The sequence below is a fragment of the Osmerus mordax genome, chromosome 3 (assembly GCF_038355195.1).
Source record: "Osmerus mordax isolate fOsmMor3 chromosome 3, fOsmMor3.pri, whole genome shotgun sequence".
NCBI classification, from domain to species: Eukaryota; Metazoa; Chordata; class Actinopteri; order Osmeriformes; family Osmeridae; genus Osmerus; species Osmerus mordax.
The window spans coordinates 867,045-889,170 of NC_090052.1; the positions used below are offsets into that span (position 1 = coordinate 867,045).

The 22,126-nt window shown below is 43.5% G+C and overlaps 2 protein-coding genes across 2 annotated transcripts in view; one reads left to right on the forward strand and one right to left on the reverse strand.

The window, feature by feature from the left end:
• The window catches only part of LOC136939424 (zinc finger protein 883-like), a 51,226-nt gene that overhangs the window by 24,635 nt on the left and 4,465 nt on the right, over nucleotides 1-22,126 (reverse strand). The gene's annotated exons all lie outside the window — the stretch shown is intronic.
• On the forward strand, nucleotides 344-21,568 carry LOC136938050 (zinc finger protein 729-like). The gene is made up of 4 exons (XM_067231269.1): nucleotides 344-1,483; nucleotides 8,427-9,248; nucleotides 18,819-20,525; nucleotides 21,153-21,568. Exons 1-3 carry the CDS (start codon nucleotides 572-574, stop codon nucleotides 19,965-19,967), a joined length of 2,883 nt encoding a protein of 960 aa, XP_067087370.1. The 5' UTR covers nucleotides 344-571; the 3' UTR covers nucleotides 19,968-20,525; nucleotides 21,153-21,568.

The window sequence follows — 22,126 nt, forward strand, 5'->3', positions numbered from 1 at the left end:
GGCTTTATTTGTACTCCTGAGAAAACGAGTTATTTGTATTTCTGTAAGATGTTCTTCCTTCTTACATTTACATTTAGTCATTTAGCAGACGCTCTCGCGACTTACAGTAAGTAAGTAAGAAGTGCCTTGCCCAAGGACACAACGTCAGTTGGCATGACCGGGAATCGAACTGGCAACCTTCGGATTACCAGCCCAATTCCCTCACCACTCAGCCACCTGACTCCCACTTTACTGTGGATTGTTACTTCTTAACATTTCACAATGTTTTAACTATGTTTACAGTAGCCGTCTGGATCTCTTCAGTGGAAGCCGCTCGCATTCTGCCACCCGGAAGTATCTTGGTGCCTATTGTTTACAAACATTCTGAAATGCCCTATTAACTTGGAACTGTTTCTTCCAGATCTCCTATTGGCCAATCAGACTTGATCGTGGGCGGAGACTAGACAGAGGAGACAATTTGAAGGCTCCAGAAAGACTCAACCAGAGAGAGCAGTAACCAGAGATAAACAAGCTTCCATACACCAGACAGGACCCAGAGAGACCAGACAGAGAACAAAGAGAGACCTGAGTTATGGAAACACATCAGTGTGACACCTGTGGGAAGAGACTTTCCTCATCCAGGAACCTCAAGCACCACATGATGATCCACACTGGAGAGAAGCCCTACATCTGTGACCTCTGTGGTAAAACCTTTTGCCATGTTGCCAACTTAAAATCTCACAGCAGGGTCCACACTGGGGAGAAGCCCTACAGCTGTGACCTCTGTGGGAAAACTTTTAGCCGGGCTTGCCATTTTAAAGTTCACAGCAAGATCCACACAGGAGAGAAGCCCTACAGCTGTGACCTCTGTGGTAAAACCTTTAGCCAGGCTGGTGGTGCCAAACTTCACAGCAGGATCCACACTGGAGAAAAGCCCTACAGCTGTAACCTCTGTGGTCAAACATTTGGCCGGCTTGACTGTTTAAAAGTTCATCGCAAGATCCACGCTGGAAAGAAGTCCTACATCTGTGACCTCTGTGGTAAAACCTTTACCCAGTCTAGCAGTTTAAGAGCTCACAGCAGGATCCACACTGGAGAGAAGCCCTACAGCTGTGACCTCTGTGGTCAAACCTTTGGCCGGCTCTACTGTTTCAGAATTCACAGCAAGATCCACACAGGAAAGAAGCCCTTCAACTGTGACATTTGTGATGCAACCTTCTTCTCCACTGGTGATTTGAAGAAGCACAGCAGGACCCACACAGGAGAGAAGCCCTACAGATGTGACGTCTGTGGTAAAACCTTTAGCCGTACCGCTAATCTCAGCAGTCACCGCAAGATCCACACTGGAGAGAAGCCCTACAGCTGCCCACACTGTGACTATTCATGTATAAGAAATGACCATCTGAAGAGTCACCTGCGTATCCACAATAAAAAAAAGAAGAAAAAAGCAGTGATGTCTGGGGCCAAGCTGTCCCAGCAGTCACCACCTGAGAGAACTTCTGTATGACCCACAGCTGGAAGAACTACTGGCCTGCACCTACTGGGACAGCACATGCAGTAACACCAGATCTACAGTCCAACATGACAGCACATGCAGTAACACCAGATCTACAGTCCAACACGACACAGGAAACATAATCTACCCCTGTAATGATGGAGGGGAAGCTGTGTCAGACTGGGTAGAAACCTGGTAAACTCTGGCTGACATTTTTCTGTTTTGAAGCACACATTAGTACCGTCAATATTACATTTTGTTAAACTCTGCAGCCCTTAAGGGTTTCCTTGTTTTTTTGTATCCATTTGTTGGTAAAAAAAAAAAGGTTTGTTATTCTTTTAATTAGAAGACCTCTTGAGGGACATGCCAATTGTTCTTAACCCTTGTGTTATCTTCTTGTCATTCTGACCCATCAGTCATTGTGACCCACCATCGTATTGCGACAACTTTACCGCATACAAAAACAAAGTGAAGCATTTTCTTTCAACCGTCGGGCTGTCTCAGACCCCCCACATTGCGAAGGTTAAAAGAAAATGCTTTTTATTTGTTTTTGTATTGGGTAAAATTGGGTTAACACAACGATGGTTCGTTGTGAACCTTTGGGTCATGTGACCCAAATATATTAGACATTCTCTTCAGCTACTCTCGCCGGTCGTTTAATGCAGCCGCAGTCCATGTCGAACGTACCTATTGATTGGCGCATGTGACCACCGGTTACAGTTATTTGACCAATGGCTACTGCCCCGAAAATGCTGGTTCCATTTAGCGAACCAATCCAAACCCTGTATTCGACTTAAAAAACCTCCATTGCCAAGTTAAACCTGTAGCCGTCTAAATCCATTGCTATTAAGTTAAATCGCCCATCGTTTTATGTAAAACGACCCTCAAAACCTCTGTAAAGTAACGTAAGATGTAGCTTGCTAGAAAGATGACATTTGCCTCTTTCTTTCGATGTATAACTTGTGCTGTTTGTAAACGATAGTGGCATAGCAGACAATTGTGAAATAAGTTTCGATTGACACAGTAGGCACTGAAATCATATCACTAGTTATCATAGGTTGATTTAACCTATCTGGCTAGCTGTCTTTAATGTGCTAAATGGATTGAAACTGGCCTTCTGTGTAAATAAAAGTAATCTTAAATAATTATGAATTAGTATTGCTTGATTGTGGAGTTGTAGACGAGGGGCTGTTTGCTTGAGTGAAGAAACCTTGAAGGACTTAGAGATCCTGTAAAGCAAATTCCATGAGTTGCTTCTCAGTACATTATATACGTGTGAATGAGTTCCTGGAAGCATGTGCAAAGTGCGAAAAACTTTGTCGTACTGAAATGTGGAGTTACACCGTAGAACAGTTTCTCTTCCGTTTTCAGATCAGGTTTTAATGGGTGGGGCCAAAAAATTACCAATCTATGTCACTTTGACCGATCTACGTCAGATCACTGAATGGCCCCTCCAGCTGTACTGTTATTGTAGCCTACATCAGATAGCTAGCTAGCTTCAGGATGTCTCCCTCCACCTGCAACTGCATCTTCCCTGGATGCAAGAACTTCAGCTGCGCTGCAACGCTATTTAATTTCCCTATTGATGAGGAAAGGAAAAATAGGTGGATAGATTTTGTGAAGAGCCACGCTGATGGAAAGCTTCGGATAAACTCCAACAGCCGCCTCTGCACTGATCATTTCACCAGTGTTGCCAGGTCCGCGGTTTTCCCGCAGAATTGGGCTACTTTTGAAGTGTTGCCTCAGGCTGAATTTTTTGTCCGCTGGTTCGGGTAGACCTATTTTGCATGTAAATTACATGAATATCGTCAAATAAAAATCCATATTTTAAATGAAATAATTTATTGGGTGTGCTTTGCCTTCGGCAAGGGCACAACCTTTGTTCTCTCACATATATATTATTATTATTATTCTTTTTGCCCCCCTAAAACTCAGTCAATATTTGGCCTACATAGACAACGTAGGTGTCAAAAGTTTCGTCTTGGTAGCAATTGAGTTGCTTCTATTGGAATTTACGTTCCGTTGCATGGTTTGGGCTTAAGTTAAGTTTTTGTGGCGAAAAGTGAAGCTAACGGTGGATAATTTGCTAGCCACAGTCACTGACGTTACTAACGTCACTGCGTCACTAACGTCACGAAAACACGCGTGACTACCTTTGGCAGAACATTCGTTTTGCATCTGTTAACTTGGGGGATAGCTAGGCTAACTATAGCTTTACTGCAAGGCAGCTGCAGAAACGCCACAAGAAAAGAGGCCAGGGTGATAACTATTTACTCATTTTACTTTGTGATATGACACACAATTGTGATGTGTAATGTACAATATAAGCTGATATTATTAAGGAAGTACATCTACTTTCGGAAACAGTAGTCTACTATTTCACTGAAGTATTAGCATCATGACATTAGCCTGTGTTTCCCGGGCAACACATACTACAGTGGTCTATGATGTATCTGTTTTCAATCGTTAAAATAAACATTCCTCACATATACATTTTCGTTGTATGATTTATTCTGACATTAGTAAACGATTTGTTGGTGAAATTACCATTACCTGTGGTTTCAAACCAGTGTAGCTCACTGCAACGCTGTAGCCTACCCGAGACACTAGTGTGAGTAGCTAACAAAAACTCCTCAGCTGTTCAAGTCAAACGGCGACAGAACATGTTCGACACTCCCCTTACTCAAAAGTCTTTCAATAGTTGAAACAATCTGACTACTAACCTGAACTTCATTGCCACAGCCTAAACTTTGTCAATCTGTTCATGAAAATAATTAATTTCAGCCTAAACCGTACAACGGAACGTTAAATCGAATTCAACCAACGCAATCGCTACCAAGACGAACACAGCAGTAGTCTAGTACTGTACTGTAGTAGTAGAATTTACCGGGGCAGCTTCTCCACACAGGGCTATATCGCATTTTGCGTTGTTACTGACAATGATCGCTACCAGTGAGCTTTTTATGAATGAGCGATTTTCCACTAAATAAATGTCAAGCTTATTTACGTTTTTGGGGGCATATTTTCAGTTAGCAGATGTTACTGTTTGAATCGGGATTCTATCTTCTGCCGGTAAAGTCGTAGAATAATCTTCAAAGGGGGTTCTTTATTAATGAATGAATGCAATATGAGTAGGCTAAATGCCTGAAAATATCACGAGAAGGGACAACTTAAAAGGACGTTTAAGTCATAGAGATTAGGTCCATTTTTACACCGGTCTGCCAAATGTATTCGTTTTGATTCAGCCTGTCAGCTGCCTCTTGCAGGGGAAATGAGAAGACATCATATTTCATTCTACACTTCACTCGTATTTTGAGTTGTAAATGAGCAGCAAAAAAAAAGATGCTTTTAAATCTATGTAATCTTTATAAATAATAAGTAGGCCCGATGCATTTTTATATAAAATATACAGACCCCTGTGCAACCAACGCAAGCAAGCACACCCTACAATTTCCCCAGAAATTGTATCCTCTCTAGTTTATACCCAAATCCTACCAAACAGACTCCAGATCAGCACGTACACACATTGACATGGGACACGCCCACATACAGACACGCACTGTGTGTGCACACGTGCCTAATGCTCTGTCTCCGGAGAAAACCTCCTGAAAACTGCTTTTAATGCTGACATACTATAGCCTGGCTCTGCCCTCCTACGTACTTCCGCTCAATTTGGATTTTGCTTCTGTATTAGGTCTGGGATTTCAATGCATCAGTCGGTTTTCAGAAACAAATATTTTGTAGGTCCAATCAGCGAACAGAGGGAGTGGCTGAGAACAATGACGTTGATGTCGTGCATTAGTTTGAGTTGTAGCCTAGTTCAGTAATGGCGGCGGAGAATGATGCGAGCGAAGCTATTCTGCGGTTGTGGCAACGCAGCCGAATATCCATAAGGTAAAGCTGGAGCAAGAACAATCCTTGCTGAGTTTTGTTGGTGGTCATGATGTTGTGGCCCTCCTCCCCACGGGGTTCGGGAAAAGTTTGATTTTCCAGCTAGGGCAGCTAGCTCCGTGGTGAAGGAGTTGGCTAAGGCGAACGCTAGCGATTGGTTATGGCAGATCAGAGTGGCTCTGGGCAGATCCAATAGTTTTAAACTTCAACAGAGTACCCGCCTTCAAGGAACTTAACGCTTGTCAATGGAGCGATCCCAGACTCTCTGTACAAATGAAATGTACGAGGGTCTGGTTAGGACCAGGCTAGGCATACTAAACATTTGGTGTTACTTTGTAGATATTACAATACATTTGGCAATGATAGCAATGCTGTTGGACTTTAAAAGCAGTGTATATGGTTTGGGCATATTTTGAGTTCTGATATTCGGCTGGTTTTTGGGCTGGTTTTGTCAGACAGACCTGGCAACCCTGCATTTCATGGCGGACAGTTTTAACATGGACCAGAGACAGACGGGGTTCACGGACACACGGCTTCTCTTGCAGCGCGGAGCCGTACCGAGCATCGCCCTCCCGGCCGTTCCTCCTCCGGTCGCACCTGGACCATCCACCGCCGCCAGCAGATCACCACTCAGTTCTGTGTGCTTGTTTTGCCTGTATTGCAGTGCACTGCAATACAGTGCACTGCAATACAGTGCACTTACATCTGTAGTGCACTCTGTCGCTGAGTAGTGCTGTCTCAACTGGAACACTTAAGTTAACCACTTGGCGGGAAGTGACGGACGCAAATCTGATTGTGACACCCGCGAATCTAAGGCGAATCTGCTCGCGAGTCATTTCGTCTGCCATTATTTTAGAAATTAAATGAAAAGCTGCCGAAAGGGCTCCTCCTCTTCCACTATGTAGCCAATATGGCGCCCGTTTAGGGGGACTAGTGTCCATCGTTGTACACTGCATTTTTTGACCGTTTGCAGTGCGTCATCCGGGTACTTTCAGTGCACTGAATTCTGCTGGTTCTGTCAGTGTAAGCGCCCTAAGCACTGAAAGTCAGTGCTCGAAGTGCACAAGTGCGCGGTAGTAGACACAGCCCTAGTCTCTCGCTCGCTCAAAATACAAAATACCCGATTTCCAGGGGGATTGTACAGCATTTGCGGGCGTCAGGGAGCCGCTGGAATGCGGGAGACTCCCGGACCTTCTGGGAGACTTGGGATGTCTGTGATTGGATGGGAAGTTGGCTGGACTTGGTCTTTGGTCCCAGCCGTCCACCCCCCCCAATGTGCCTGGACCCCTAAGATATCTGATCACTTTTATTGTTTATTGCTGTTAATAACATAACGTGTTATTAAATCCAAGTATTCAGTTACTTTGTTACGTTTTCAAGTACGTAACTCATCCAGTGGAGACTTTTCTCTAATTTCTTAAAATATACTTATTTTCTGTTCTTCCTAAAGTTAATGAAAATACACCTCACGAGATAGGTATAATGAGCATTCTTGCATCTTGTTTTCCATTTGTTTCCCTCGTGTCCTGTTGTCCTCACCTCAACCCATAGACTTAGGAGCGCCGACTTCACACTCCCGAACAGTAGGTGGCGCTGCTGCACTTCTGCACTGGTTGGTCGCAATCTGCCATTGAAAGCAAAAGAAGAGTGTTCCTATGCTCAATGTAAAGTTGTTTCTCAGGCTGGAGGTATGTAAAGTAAACTATGTGATGCCTTACGTTTTATTGTTTTTGAAGTTCAAAGTTATGTTGCAAATCTAACAGCTATGAAGGTTAGCATTATAGGCATTGATTTTGACGTCGTTGTGTCCAGGATTTGAGGCTTAGTTTTAAGATCCCCACGGTGCTAGCTAGCTCGTCCATCTTTACTTCCATTGTTACTGTAGCTAGATTCAGTGGTTGTCTTTATTAATGGCGATGTTTGTATTATGTGATGCAGCGGTCACCAGACAGTGTTGTGTGTCTCAAAGTATGTACAAAGTATGAACTTTTATTTTACGGCTAAGAGAGCAGTGTTCTGTATTGCTGCAGGGGAGCCTTCTACCTGAATAAAAACGTAATATTTATTTTATATTTTAAGTGTCAGCTCTTAAATAGAAAATGGAGACAAACGCAATAGAGTATAATGCATTATTCTTTTGGGGATTTAAAACTTTGCAATTACAATCCACAGTAAATGTATTGTTAATTGTAAGACGCTCTGGATAAGAGCGTCTGCTAAATGTAAATGTAATTTGCATGTGACGCTAATTGTGTAGTCATATAGTTTATATCATTATTTAGTAAAATAAAAACATATTAGTATAAAGAGAAGTAGTTTGCTAGATATGCAGATATCACAGAGTGAATGTTTCTCAAGACAAAATAAATCTATTCTTATAGACCTATTCACTTTGACGTCACAACAATAATAGACGTTTTTCCGGGTGGCAAAAGCCGATGGCACCACTAGTAAATTGCTTGGAAGGGAGACCCACGGTCGACTGTAGCCTGACACAAAAAAATACTTTTTATATCTACCCTCTTACTACTAAACTACTATACAATACTACTAAAGTAATTTGTGTATTAATTTGACCTTGTCAATTTGATCACTCTGGCTTTATTTGTACTCGTGAGAAAACAATGTGTCAGAAGGTATTTGTATTTCTGTTAGATATTCTTCCTTCTTAACATTTCACAATGTTTTAACTATGTATCTATGTTTACAGTAGCTGTCTGGATCTTCAGTGGAAGACGCTCACGTTCTGCCACCCGGACGTATCTTGGTGCCTATTGTTTACAAACATTCTGAAATGCCCTATTAACTTGGAACTGTTTCTTCCAGATCTCCTATTGGCCAATCAGACTTGATCGTGGGCGGAGACTAGACAGAGGAGACCATTTGAAGGCTCCGGAGAGACTCAACCAGAGAGAGCAGTAACCAGAGAGAGCAGTAACCAGAGAGAGCAGTAACCAGAGAGAGCAGTAACCATAGAGAGCAGTAACCAGAGATAAACAAGCTTCTAGACACCAGACAGGACCCAGAGAGACCAGACAGAGAACAAAGAGAGCCCTGAGTTATGGAGACACATCAGTGTGACACCTGTGGGAAGAGCCTTTCCTCATCTAGGAACCTCAAGCAGCACATGATGATCCACACTGGAGAGAAGCCCTACAGCTGTGACCTCTGTGGTAAAACCTTTAGCCATGTTGCCAACTTTAGAATACACAGCAGGATCCACACTGGGGAGAAGCCCTACAGCTGTGACCTCTGTGGGAAAACCTTTAGTCGGGCTTGCCATTTTAAAGTTCACAGCAAGATCCACACAGGAGAGAAGCCCTACAGCTGTAACCTCTGTGGGAAAAAATTTAGCCAGGCTGCTGGTGCCAAACTTCACCGCAGGATCCACACTGGGGAAAAGCCCTACAGCTGTGACCTCTGTGGGAAAACTTTTAGCCGGGCTTGCCATTTTAAAGATCACAGCAGGATCCACACTGGAGAGAAGCCCTACAGCTGTGACCTCTGTGGTCAAACCTTTGGCCAGCTCTACTGTTTCAAAATTCACAGGAAGATCCACACAGGAAAGAAGCCCTACAACTGTGACATCTGTGATGCAACCTTCTTCTCCACTGGTGATTTGAAGAAGCACAGTAGGACCCACACAGGAGAGAAGCCCTACAGATGTGACGTCTGTGGTAAAACCTTTAGCCGTACCGCTAATCTCAGCAGTCACCGCAGGATCCACACTGGAGAGAAGCCCTACAGCTGCCCACACTGTGACTATTCATGTAAAAGAAATGACCATCTGAAGAGTCACCTGCGTATTCACAATAGAAAACAAACCAAAGGAGTTACGTCTGGTGACAAGCTGTCCCAGCAGTCACCACCTGAGAAAACTTCTGTATGACCCACAGCTGGAAGAACTACTGGCCTACACCTACTGGGACAACACATGCAGTAACACCAGATCTACAGTCCAACATGACAGCACATGCAGTAACACCAGATCTACAGTCCAACACGACAGCACACAGGAAAAATAATCTACACCTGTAATGATGGAGGGGAAGCTGTGTCAGACTGGATAGAAACCTGGTCAACTCTGGGTGAAATTTTTCTATTTTGAAGCACACATTAGTACTATCAATATTACATTTTGTTAAACTCTGCAGCCCTTAAGGTTGTCCTTGTTTTTTTGTATCCATTTTTTGGTAAAACAAATTGTTTGTTATTGTTTTAATTAGAAGACCTCTTGAGGGACATGCCAATTGTTCTTAACACACCTTGAAACTGAATCTGTATTTTAAGGAAACAATACTTAGTAGGTCTGAAGAAGACGGATCATTGTGTCAATATTTGTTGAAGGATTGTTTGGAATTTTACCTTTCGCCCCTATAGGCCTTGGAAAGACCTGTCTGAGGAAATTACATTATATTCACTTGATCTTAGTCTAAATACGCCAGATAAAGCATATGAAAGCACAAGATCAAGAACCATAGAGTGCTTATAGTTTAATGAATGAATCAATGATTTTCTGGATTTTAGGGTTGAGACAGGTTGAGGGACTGAAAGGTGTGAAGTGGACTTGTCACTACCTGGATTTGCTCTAACAAGTCCATGGCCCTGTCATTGTGAAGGAGACACATTTTAAATGCCGCTGAAATATGTCAGAACCTCCCCCTTGTTCCATTTATTGGTAGGAAAATTCATGCTAAAACGGGGAAATTCATAGAAAATCAAAGAGGCCACGAAAACCGCATCTGACGGCGTGGTTACATTTGACCACGGGCGCCTCCTGGCCTCGTCTCCTGCGGAAGGGGGGCGTGGGCAGGGGCCGGAAGTGGCCAGACTGGCCACAGAGGAGATTGTTAACCATCAAAAAGTTATGTTGTCTGTGGAGGTTCCACATAATTCCTGTAATGATTGGCGCATGTGACCACCGGTTCCACTTATTTGACCAATGGCTACTGCCCCGAAAATGCTGGTTCCATTTAGCGAACCAATCCAAACCCTGTATTCGATTTAAAAAACCTCCATTGCCAAGTTTAACCTGTAGCCGTCTAAATCCATTGCTAGTAAGTTAAATCGCCCATCGTTTTACGTAAAACGACCCTCAAAACCTCTGTAAAGTAACGTAAGCTGTAGCTTGCTAGAAAGCTGACATTTGCCTCTTTCTTTCGATGTATAACTTGTGCTGTTTGTAAACGATAGTGGCATAGCAGATAATTGTGAAATAAGTTTCGATTGACACAGTAGGCACTGAAATCATTTTGCTAGTCATCATAGGTTGATGCAACCTAGCTGGCTAGCTGTCTTTAATGTGCTAAATGGATTTAAACTGGCCTTCTGTGTAAATAAAAGTAATCTTAAATAATTATGAATTAGTATTGCTTGATTGTGCAGTTGTAGACGAGGGGCTGTTTGCTTGAGTGAAGAAACCTTGAAGGACTTAGAGATCCTGTAAAGGAAATTCCATGAGTTGCTTCTCAGTAGATTATATACGTGTGTAATAAAGAATATATTGTGCTTATTAAAGTTATGCATTGTGCTTATTAAAGTTATGAACTTAGAAGTGTGCTCAGGCTTAAACATTGGGTCTCACACTGGGTGTGGGAAGCAGGCTGTTCTTTGTGTCTCTATCTCTTCATTTTCAGAAACAACCTTGAAACCGGGTGGAGACGGCACCCGAGCAGGTGGGACGCGCGTAGGCAAGAACAACTCCCTGACGCATGAGAGAACAAGCTAAACCCTTTTTTGATACTTGTGTTTCAATTGCACTGTATAACTAGAGAGGATACAATTTCTGAAGAAATTGTAGGGTGTGCTTGCTTGCGTCGGTTGCACAGGGGTCTGTATATTTTATATAAAAATGCATCGGGCCTACTTATTATTTATAAAGATTACATAGATTTAAAAGCATCTTTTTTTTGCTGCTCATTTACAACTCAAAATACGAGTGAAGTGTAGAATGAAATATGATGTCTTCTCATTTCCCCTGCAAGAGGCAGCTGACAGGCTGAATCAAAACGAATACATTTGGCAGACCGGTGTAAAAATGGACCTAATCTCTATGACTTAAACGTCCTTTTAAGTTGTCCCTTCTCGTGATATTTTCAGGCATTTAGCCTACTCATATTGCATTCATTCATTAATAAAGAACCCCCTTTGAAGATTATTCTACGACTTTACCGGCAGAAGATAGAATCGCGATTCAAACAGTAACATCTGCTAACTGAAAATATGCCCCCAAAAACGTAAATAAGCTTGACATTTATTTAGTGGAAAATCGCTCATTCATAAAAAGCTCACTGGTAGCGATCATTGTCAGTAACAACGCAAAATGCGATATAGCCCTGTGTGGAGAAGCTGCCCCGGTAAATTCTACTACTACAGTACAGTACTAGACTACTGCTGTGTTCGTCTTGGTAGCGATTGCGTTGGTTGAATTCGATTTAACGTTCCGTTGTACGGTTTAGGCTGAAATTAATTATTTTCATGAACAGATTGACAAATTTTAGGCTGTGGCAATGAAGTTCAGGTTAGTAGTCAGATTGTTTCAACTATTGAAAGACTTTTGAGTAAGGGGAGTGTCGAACTGTTCTGTCGCCGTTTGACTTGAACAGCTGAGGAGTTTTTGTTAGCTACTCACACTAGTGTCTCGGGTACAGTAGGCTACAGCGTTGCAGTGAGCTACACTGGTTTGAAACCACAGGTAATGGTAATTTCACCAACAAATCGTTTACTAATGTCAGAATAAATCCTACAACGAAAATGTATATGTGAGGAATGTTTATTTTAACGATTGAAAACAGATACATCATAGACCACTGTAGTATGTGTTGCCCGGGCAACACAGGCTAATGTCATGATGCTAATATTTCAGTGAAATAGTAGACTACTGTTTCCGAAAGTAGATGTACTTCCTTAATAATATCAGCTTATATTGTACATTACACATCACAATTGTGTGTCATATCACAAAGTAAAATGAGTAAATATTTATCACCCTGGCCTCTTTGCTTGTGGCGTTTCTGCAGCCGCCTTGCAGTAAAGCTATAGTTAGCCTAGCTATCCCCCAAGTTAACAGATGCGAAACGAATGTTCACGAGTGTTTTCGTGACGTTAGTAACGTCAGTGACTGTGGCTAGCAAATTAGCCACCGTTAGCTTCACTTTTCGCCACAAAAACTTAAGCCCAAACCATGCAACAGAACGTAAATTCCAATAGAAGCAACTCAATCGCTACCAAGACAAAATTTTGACACCTACGTTGTCTATGTAGGCCAAATATTGACTGAGTTTTAGGGGGGCAAAAAGAATAATAATAATAATATATATGTGAGAGAACAAAGGTTGTGCCCTTGCCGAAGGCAAAGCACACCCAATAATAATAATATATATGTGAGAGAACAAAGGTTGTGCCCTTGCCGAAGGCAAAGCACACCCAAATATATGCTGGGGAGGGACAGATAGCCAGTTGGACTTCGTGAACCAGCCCAAACTCTGTTGCGGGTAGGGAAACTTAGACAACCCCAGAGCTCTGTACTTGTTTTTTTCCAACTGCTGCATTAAAGCTGATATTATCGGACCTCTGCGACTCCAGACCACTCTTTCTAGAACACAGATTTGTGTCATTGAATACCATCATTACATATTGGAATAGACACATAGAGTTATGAATCCTTCAGTAATGAGTTCCTGAAAGCATGTGCAAAGCGCGAAAAACTTTGTCGCACTGAAATGTGGATTTACACCGTACAACAGTTTCTCTTCCGTTTTCAGATCAGGTTTTAATGGGTGGGGCCAAAAAATGACCCATCTACGTCAGATCACTGAATGGCTCCTCCTAACCAGTTTAAACATAGATTTACTAACCCTAGATTATCTCTAAACCAGGATTAATTTAATCCATGTTGGTGCAACCCAGCCCCAGAGGTTTAAAAGGTTACCTTTGCCTAAACTGACATGCACCAACTCACAGAACTGAGTTTCAACAAGCCAACCCAGTCTCATCCCAACTCGTCAAATATAGACGCTTGGGCAGAGCCCTTTGGCGTCACTATACCGACGCCGGGGGACGCCTTTTTCGTTGTTTTTTGACGCCGAGGGACGCACATTGACTCTCACGTTAATATGTTCGGCTTTTCCCCTAGAAAATGGTGAAATATGGCGTCATATTTTGACGCATTAGGTCTCCCATAGATTTTGATGAGCGGCTTTCGGATTTTTACGAAAAGTCACCAAAATAAACCGGGTGATTTCGTAAAAATCCGGCCGATGTGCTTTCAACATGATTTTTTTTGTTATATCCAAGACATAAACGTTATAAATGACATAAACCTTATTTAAGGACATAAAGGTTATTTATAAAATGTACTGATACAAAATAAACCAATCTAAAAACTTAGGCTATATGCATAAAAAAAGAAATAAAAATCCGGCGGGGGAGGAATATCATTTTATTTTAATCATAATTTTAAGTACATGGAAGCAAGCATGTCTAATGCACTGACAGCAAAACCTATAAATGATGCAACATTACTGTAATTTTACTATTACACACAAGTCGCTGAAAAGTTTGACGCTCAAGATATGACTGGAACTACTTCTTGTCAACCAAACATCCGCTATCTCGTTCTGAAAAGGTAAGCTATTATCGATGCGGTAAACCAACCAAGTCTCATCCCAACTCGTCAAATATAGACGCTTGGGCAGAGCCCTTTGGCGTCACTATACCGACGCCGGGGGACGCCTTTTTCGTCGTTTTTGGGATGAGACTGGGTTGAGTGACGTCAAAGGGCTCTACCCAAGCATCTATATTTGACGAGTTGGGATGAGACTGGGTTGCACACAGACACTGCAACCTATTAATGTCGCCCAGGCAACAGGAACCAGTAGTTGCAGGGTTGTCATGGGGATAAATGGTTTAACAGACAGGATGTGAGCTGGTTCACCCTCTTCCCTCCAGGATGGAGACAATAAGAGCAGGAAATACAACATGGCTGACGCCAGTTAACCCCCTCACGACTATCTGCTCTGACACAGCCACCCAGCTTCTCAACACCTACGTACTACACTAGATACTAATTAGAATGCCAGAAACATTTACTATGTCCAAATACATAGTATGTAAAGTGCAGTATGCCAAAAAGGCCAGGATGTCTTCTTGCATCTGGTAGCATTTTGCTGTTTGCAAGCCAGGATGCCTTTCTGGATCCTCTGACCCTCAAGGCAGCACCTTAGCTGAAGTACATTACAGAGTCACAACAGCTCTGACATCATCAGGTGACACTGTGTCCAAGGTCATGACTCAGGGTGACGGCTTCGGAGGAAGTCTTGAGGGAAACTCCCAGGGTCTCCCAGGGTCTGGGTGAGGCCAGTGCTGGCCCCGGTCTCCTCTACCCAGCCAATCACAGGCTTTCCCACACAGGAAGTCCAGTCTGGTATGCAGTCTCTCTGTACAGTAACCCCAGTCTGGTATGTAGTCTGTCTGTGGCTCTCTGTTGCACGCTGACCTCACCCAGCCACAGGTTCACCAGACCCCACCCAGCCACAGGTTCACCAGACCCCACCCAGCCACAGGTTCACCAGACCCCACCCAGCCACAGGTTCACCAGACCCCACCCAGCCACAGGTTCACCAGACCCCACCCAGCCACAGGTTCACCAGACCCCACCCAGCCACAGGTTCACCAGACCCCACCCAGCCACAGGTTCACCAGACCCCACCCAGCCACAGGTTCACCAGACCCCACCCAGCCACACGTTCACATTCAGTTTCTTAAGCTAGGCTTGGCTAACATTAATACTACCGTTTATTAAGCTAGGCTTGGCTAATATTAATACTACAGTTTATTAAGCTAGGCTTGGCTAATATTAATACTGTTTATTAAGCTAGGCTTGGCAAATATTAGTACTATTCATTAAGCTAGGCTTGGCATCACTGACCCTCTACTGGACCCCCTGCAGTTTGCCTACAGAGCCAACAGGTCTGTGGACGATGCAGTTAACATGGCCCTCCACTTCACCCTACAGCACCTGGACTCCCCAGCATCCTATGCCAGGATCCTGTTTGTGGACTTCAGCTCTGCCTTCATTACCATCATCCCCGCCCTGCTTCAGGACAAGCTCTCCCAGCTGAACGTGCCTGATTCCACCTGCAGGATCACAGACTTCCTGTCTGACAGGAAGCAGTGCGTTAAGCTGGGAACACAAGTCTCTGACTCCCGGTCCATCAGCACCGGATCACCTCAGGGCTGCGTCCTTTCTCCTCTGCTCTTCTCCCTGTACACCAACAGTTGCACCTCCAGTCATCCGTCTGTCAAACTCCTGAAGTTTGCGGACGACACCACCCTTATTGGGCTCATCTCTGGTGGAGACGAGTCTGATTATAGGTGGGAAGCGGCCAACCTGGTGCAGCCAGAACAACTTAGAGCTCAATGCTCTTAAGACAGTGGAGATGGTTGTGGACTTCAGGAGGAACACAGCCCCACTCACCCCCATCACCCTGTGTGACTCCCCAGTCAACACTGTGGAGTCCTTCCGCTTCCTGGGCACTATCCTCTCCCAGGACCTCAAGTGGGAACTGAACATCAGCTCCCTCATCAAGAAAGCACAACAGAGGATGTACTTCCTTCGGCAGCTGAAGAAGTTCAACCTGCCAAAGACAATGATGGTGCACTTCTACTCAGCCATCATTGAGTCCATCCTCACCTCCTCCATCACCGTCTGGTACGCTGCTGCCACTGCCAAGGACAAGAGCAGACTGCAGCGTATCATCCGCACTGCTGAGAAGGTGATTGGCTGCAATCTGCCTACCCTCGAGGACCTGCACACCTCGAGGACCCTGAGGCGAGCGAGGAAGATTGTGGCCGACTCCTCCCACCCTGGACACTCCCTGTTTCAGTCACTCCCCTCCGTACCATTTGTAATATTTGTATTTTCTATATTTTTCTATTGTAAATTACGGCAACTTATATTTTATTTATTGTATATTTAATTATATTCTAATCCCACTTAGTACTGCTAGTTTATGTACCCTTAGTATAGATAGTCCACATATTTAAATTTTAGGTATATGTTTATTGTATGCACCTTGCTGCCAAGGCAAATTCCTTGTCTGTGCAAACGTTCATGGCGAATAAATCCCATTCTGATTCTGATTCTAATATTAATACTACCGTTTATTAAGCTAGGCTTGGCTAATATTAATACTACCGTTTATTAAGGTAGGCTTGGCAAAGGGTCAGAAGGAACCATATGTAATATGAGACCAGCGTTTAGAGGACCCAGCAGTGTTCAGGACAGTGCTGTCTGAGGAGCTGATGAGAACATCACCACTGCCCTCTACTGGTACAAAAAGGTAACACCTTCTTTTTACAGTCATTGCTGACACAATGTGTCTTTTGCCTTTTATTAGCTACTTTTTTGTTGTTGATATTAAACACTTTTAGTGACCATGTCATTTTCCGACAGTAATCCTAAAATTGAATTACAAACGCTTGTGAAATTTCCCTGTGTTGTGAACAAAACGTGGTGATTGGATGGGAAGTTGGCTGGACTTGGTCTTTGGTCCCAGCCGTCCACCCTCCCCCAATGTGCCTGGACCCCTAAGATATCTAATCACTTTTATTGTTTATTGCTGTTAATAACATAACGTGTTATTAAATCCAAGTATTCAGTTACTTTGTTTTTTTCAAGTACGTAACTCATCCAGAGGAGACTTTTCTCTAATTTCTTAAAATATACTTATTTTCAGTTCTGTCTAAAGTTAGTGAAAATCCACCTCACGAGATAATGGGCATTCTTGCATCTTGTTTTCCATTTGTTTCCCTCGTGTCCTTACCTAAGAGCGCCGACTTCACACTCCCGAACAGTAGGTGGCGCTACTGCACTTCATAAAGTTGGTCGCAATCTGCCATTGAAAGCAAAAGAAGAGTGTTCCTATGCTCAATGTAAAGTTGTTTCTCAGGCTGGAGGTATGTAAAGTAAACTATGTGATGCCTTACGTTTTATTGTTTTTGAAGTTCAAAGTTATGTTGCAAATCTAACAGCTATGAAGGTTAGCATTATAGGGATTGATTTTGACGTCGTTGTGTCCAGGATTTGCGACTTAGTTTTAAGATCCCCACGGTGCTAGCTAGCTCGTCCATCTTTACTTCCATTGTTACTGTAGCTAGATTCAGTGGTTGTCTTTATTAATGGAGATGTTTGTATTATGTGATTGATACAATCACAATTAATTTAATGTTATTTTAAATGCAGCGGTCACCAGACAGTGTTGTGTGTCTCAAAGTATGTACAAAGTATGAACTTTTTTTTACGGCTAAGAGAGCAGTGTTCTGTATTGCTGCAGGGGAGCCTTTTACCTGAATAAAAACGTAATATTTATTTTATGTTCCAAGTCTCAGCTCTTAAATAGAAAATGGAGACAAACGCAATAGAGTATACAGTATTATTCTTTTGGGGATTTAAAACTTTGGAATTACAATCCACAGTAAATGTATTGTTAATTTGCGTGTGACGCTAATTGTGTAATCATATAGTTTATATCATTATTTTGTCAAATAAAAACATATTATTATAAAGAGAAGTAGTTTGCTAGAGATGCAGATATCACAGAGTAAATGTTTCTCAAGACAAAATAAATCTTTTTATTTTTATTTATTTTTATTGCAAAAATGTTAACAAAAACAATGACAGTTCAGTCAATACAGCAATGACCATTATATGAAAGACATCTTCAAGATCAAATTAAATAATATACAACTATAAAAAAATACAAATAAGACAAAATAAATCTATTCTTATAGACCTATTCACTTTGACATCACAACCATAATAGACGTTCTTCCGGGTGGCAAAAGCTGATGGCACCACTAGTAAATTGCTTGGAAGGGAGACCCACCGTCGGCCGTAGCCTGACACAAACAAAATGATTTTTACATCTACTATATCTTACACTACTAAAGTAATTTGTGTATTAATTTGACCTTGTTAATTTGATCACTCTGGCTTTATTTGTACTCATGAGAAAACAATGTGGCAGAAGTTATTTGTATTTCTGTAAGATGTTCTTCCTTAACATTTCACAATGTTTTAACTATGTATCTATGTTTACAGTAGCTGTCTGGATCTTCAGTGGAAGACGCTCACGTTCTGCCACCCGGACCTATCTTGGTGCCTATTGTTTACAAACATTCTGAAATGCCCTATTAACTTGGAACTGTTTCTTCCAGATCTCCTATTGGCCAATCAGACTTGATCGTGGGCGGAGACTAGACAGAGGAGACCATTTGAAGGCTCCGGAGAGACTCAACCAGAGAGAGCAGTAACCAGAGAGAGCAGTAACCAGAGAGAGCAGTAACCAGAGAGAGCAGTAACCATAGAGAGCAGTAACCAGAGATAAACAAGCTTCTAGACACCAGACAGGACCCAGAGAGACCAGACAGAGAACAAAGAGAGCCCTGAGTTATGGAGACACATCAGTGTGACACCTGTGGGAAGAGCCTTTCCTCATCCAGTAGCCTCAAGCAGCACATGATGATCCACTCTGGAGAGAAGCCCTACATCTGTGACCTCTGTGGTAAAACCTTTTGCCATGTTGCCAACTTAAGAGCTCACAGCAGGGTCCACACTGGGGAGAAGCCCTACAGCTGTGACCTCTGTGGGAAAACTTTTAGCCGGGCTTGCCATTTTAAAGTTCACAGCAAGATCCACACAGGAGAGAAGCCCTACAGCTGTGACCTCTGTGGTAAAACCTTTAGCCAGGCTGGTGGTGCCAAACTTCACAGCAGGATCCACACTGGGGAGAAGCCCTACAGCTGTAACCTCTGTGGTCAAACCTTTGGCCGGCTTGACTGTTTAAAAGTTCACCGCAGGATCCACGCTGGAAAGAAGCCCTACAACTGTGACCTCTGTGGTAAAACCTTTACCCAGTCTGGCAGTTTAAGAGCTCACAGCAGGATCCACACTGGAGAGAAGCCCTACAGCTGTGACCTCTGTGGGAAAACTTTTAGCCGGGCTTGCCATTTCAAAGTTCACAGCAAGATCCACACTGGAGAAAAGCCTTACAGCTGTAACCTCTGTGGTCAAACGTTTGGCCGGCTTGACTGTTTAAAAGTTCACCACAGGATCCACGCTGGAAAGAAGCCCTACAGCTGTGACCTCTGTGGTAAAACCTTTAGCCAGTCTGGCAGTTTAAGAGCTCACAGCAGGATCCACACTGGAGAGAAGCCCTACAGCTGTGACATCTGTGGTCAAACCTTTGGCCGGCTCTACTGTTTCAGAATTCACAGCAAGATCCACACAGGAAAGAAGCCCTATAACTGTGACATCTGTGATGCAACCTTCTTCTCCACTGGTGATTTGAAGAAGCACAGCAGGACCCACACAGGAGAGAAGCCCTACAGATGTGACGTCTGTGGTAAAACCTTTAGCCGTACCACTAATCTCAGCAGTCACCGCAGGATCCACACTGGAGAGAAGCCCTACAGCTGCCCACACTGTGACTATTCATGTAAAACAAATAGCAATCTGAAGAGGCACCTGCATATCCACAATAAAAAAACTAACCAAAGCAGTGATGTCTGGGGCCAAGCTGTCCCAGCAGTCACCACCTGAGAGAACTTCTGTATGACCCACAGCTGGAAGAACTACTGGCCTGCACCTACTGGGACAGCACATGCAGTAACACCAGATCTACAGTCCAACATGACAGCACATGCAGTAACACCAGATCTACAGTCCAACATGACAGCACATGCAGTGACACCAGATCTACAGTCCAACATGACAGCACATGCAGTAACACCAGATATACAGTCCAACGTGACAGCACATGCAGTGACACCAGATCTACAGTCCAACATGACAGCACATACAGTAACACCAGATATACAGTCCAACATGACAGCACATGCAGTGACACCAGATCAAGAGCTTCTGCTGCGTGTGATCCCTGAGAAGAAGAACAAAGAAGAAATATGGAGAACATATTAAATGACATACATGACAAAAGTCATGAAGTCCTGTATAAATCAAAATCCTAACTCTAAAATACACTTTCCAGAACGTACCTTTGGAGGAGGAAGTGCTCGGGGGAGCCTGCTGGCTGGGGGGGGGACTGCCGCTGAAATATGTCCCGCCTACCCCAGAACCTCCCCCTAGTTCCATGTATTGGTAGGAAAATTCATGCTAAAACGGGGAAATTCATAGAAAATTAAAGAGACCGCGAAAACATGTTAACCTGTAGCCGTCTAAATCCATTGCTAGCAAGTTAAATCGCCCATTGTTTTATGTAAAATGACCCTCAAAACGTCTGTAAAGTAACGTAAGCTGTAGCTGGCTAGAAAGCTGACATTCGCCTCTTTCTTTCTGCGGGGCTGTACAATCCCTAATTTCACTGGATAACAATTCATACATTTATGTATTATTATGCAAAATATTGAATGAATGAAAAAACTAAGAATATCCCTTCATGAACTACCAGCATTAAATGATAATAAACAATATATATATATATATATCTTTTTTATTTTATTATTATTATTTTTAGGGGTGCTGAGATGAAATTTAGGGGTGCTTGGCGACCCCTAAAAAGGGTCTAAAATTGCCACTGAATTGTACCCTCTCTAGTGACATTAATAATTGCATTGCTGGTTAATATAAGGTGCGCCCCTACATTTTCTGCTTGTGCTCCTAAAATTTTCAGTCAGGAGCTACTGTGCTCCTAGTAAAAACAGTTTAGTCTGGAGACCTGGTTTGGCCACAGCCGCTTTAAGTCAGAAAACTTCTGCTTGTCCACAGCTGGACGCTTGGTCGAAGAATGGTTGACCGAGAAGAGGAAGAAACCGTAGCTGTTCGACACTGCACTACCAGCACACAGGCACCAAGCCCTACCTGCAGCACACAGGCACCAAGCCCTACCTGCAGCACACAGGCACCAAGCCCTACCTGCAGCACGGAGGCACCAAGCCCTACCTGCAGCACGCAGGCACCAAGCCCTACCTGCAGCACACAGGCACCAAGCCCTACCTGCAGCACACAGGCACCAAGCCCTACCTGCAGCACTGCCCAGCCAGCCCTGAAAAAGGCTGGTGGGTGCGGGGACGGCCCAAAATGTCATGTTTTGCAGTGTGTCACTTTATTGTTCAATAGTAAGCATTGTAAATTTTGAATCTCTTTTTGTGATTGCGTATGAATAAATGTTTTTTCTTTTTAAATACTGTGATGACTGGTGATTTTTTTTCCATTAAATGAGCAGAATTATAGACAGGAATCAGACAGTTAAATCATTCTCAAGGTTTATCCATCACAAAAACACAACAGTATGAACTATATACAAAAAGAAAAAACTTTCAGGGATGTGCCACCCTCCTCCTGCAGCCACTCCTCCACTGTGATGCCCGCTGTGGTGGCACAGCGATGCCCGCTGTGGTGGCACAGAAAGTTTTCTTTGACCTCTGGAGTATGCTGTGCCCAGTGGACCGCAGCATCCTCTGGCCACACTGTTTGCAGCACCGTTCCTTTCTCTACGGGGGGGGGGGGGGGGGGGAGAGGCCTGCCATCTCACTCGCCCTATTCCACCTCCAGGCGGTGGTCCGGGGCACAGAACGGTGGATGGCGGGGTTGATGGGTGAAAGGGTGGGGTCTGGATTAACGGGTGAAAGGGTGGGGTCTGGATTAACGGGTGAAAGGGTGGGGTCTGGACAAAGTGCTGAGGCACGTCAGCTTCTGCTGCGTGTTATCATCCCTAAGAAAGAAGAACAAGGAAGAAATAT

Bases quoted from the DNA above. Each gene is read 5' to 3' on its own strand.
- LOC136938050 (XM_067231269.1), top strand. From the start codon at position 572: ATGGAAACACATCAGTGTGACACCTGTGGGAAGAGACTTTCCTCATCC. The intron at 1,484-8,426 runs TGACCCACAGCT...GAGCCCTGAGTT, and splicing joins CACCTGAGAGAACTTCTGTA to ATGGAGACACATCAGTGTGA. The intron at 9,249-18,818 runs GTATGACCCACA...GAGCCCTGAGTT, and splicing joins CACCACCTGAGAAAACTTCT to ATGGAGACACATCAGTGTGA.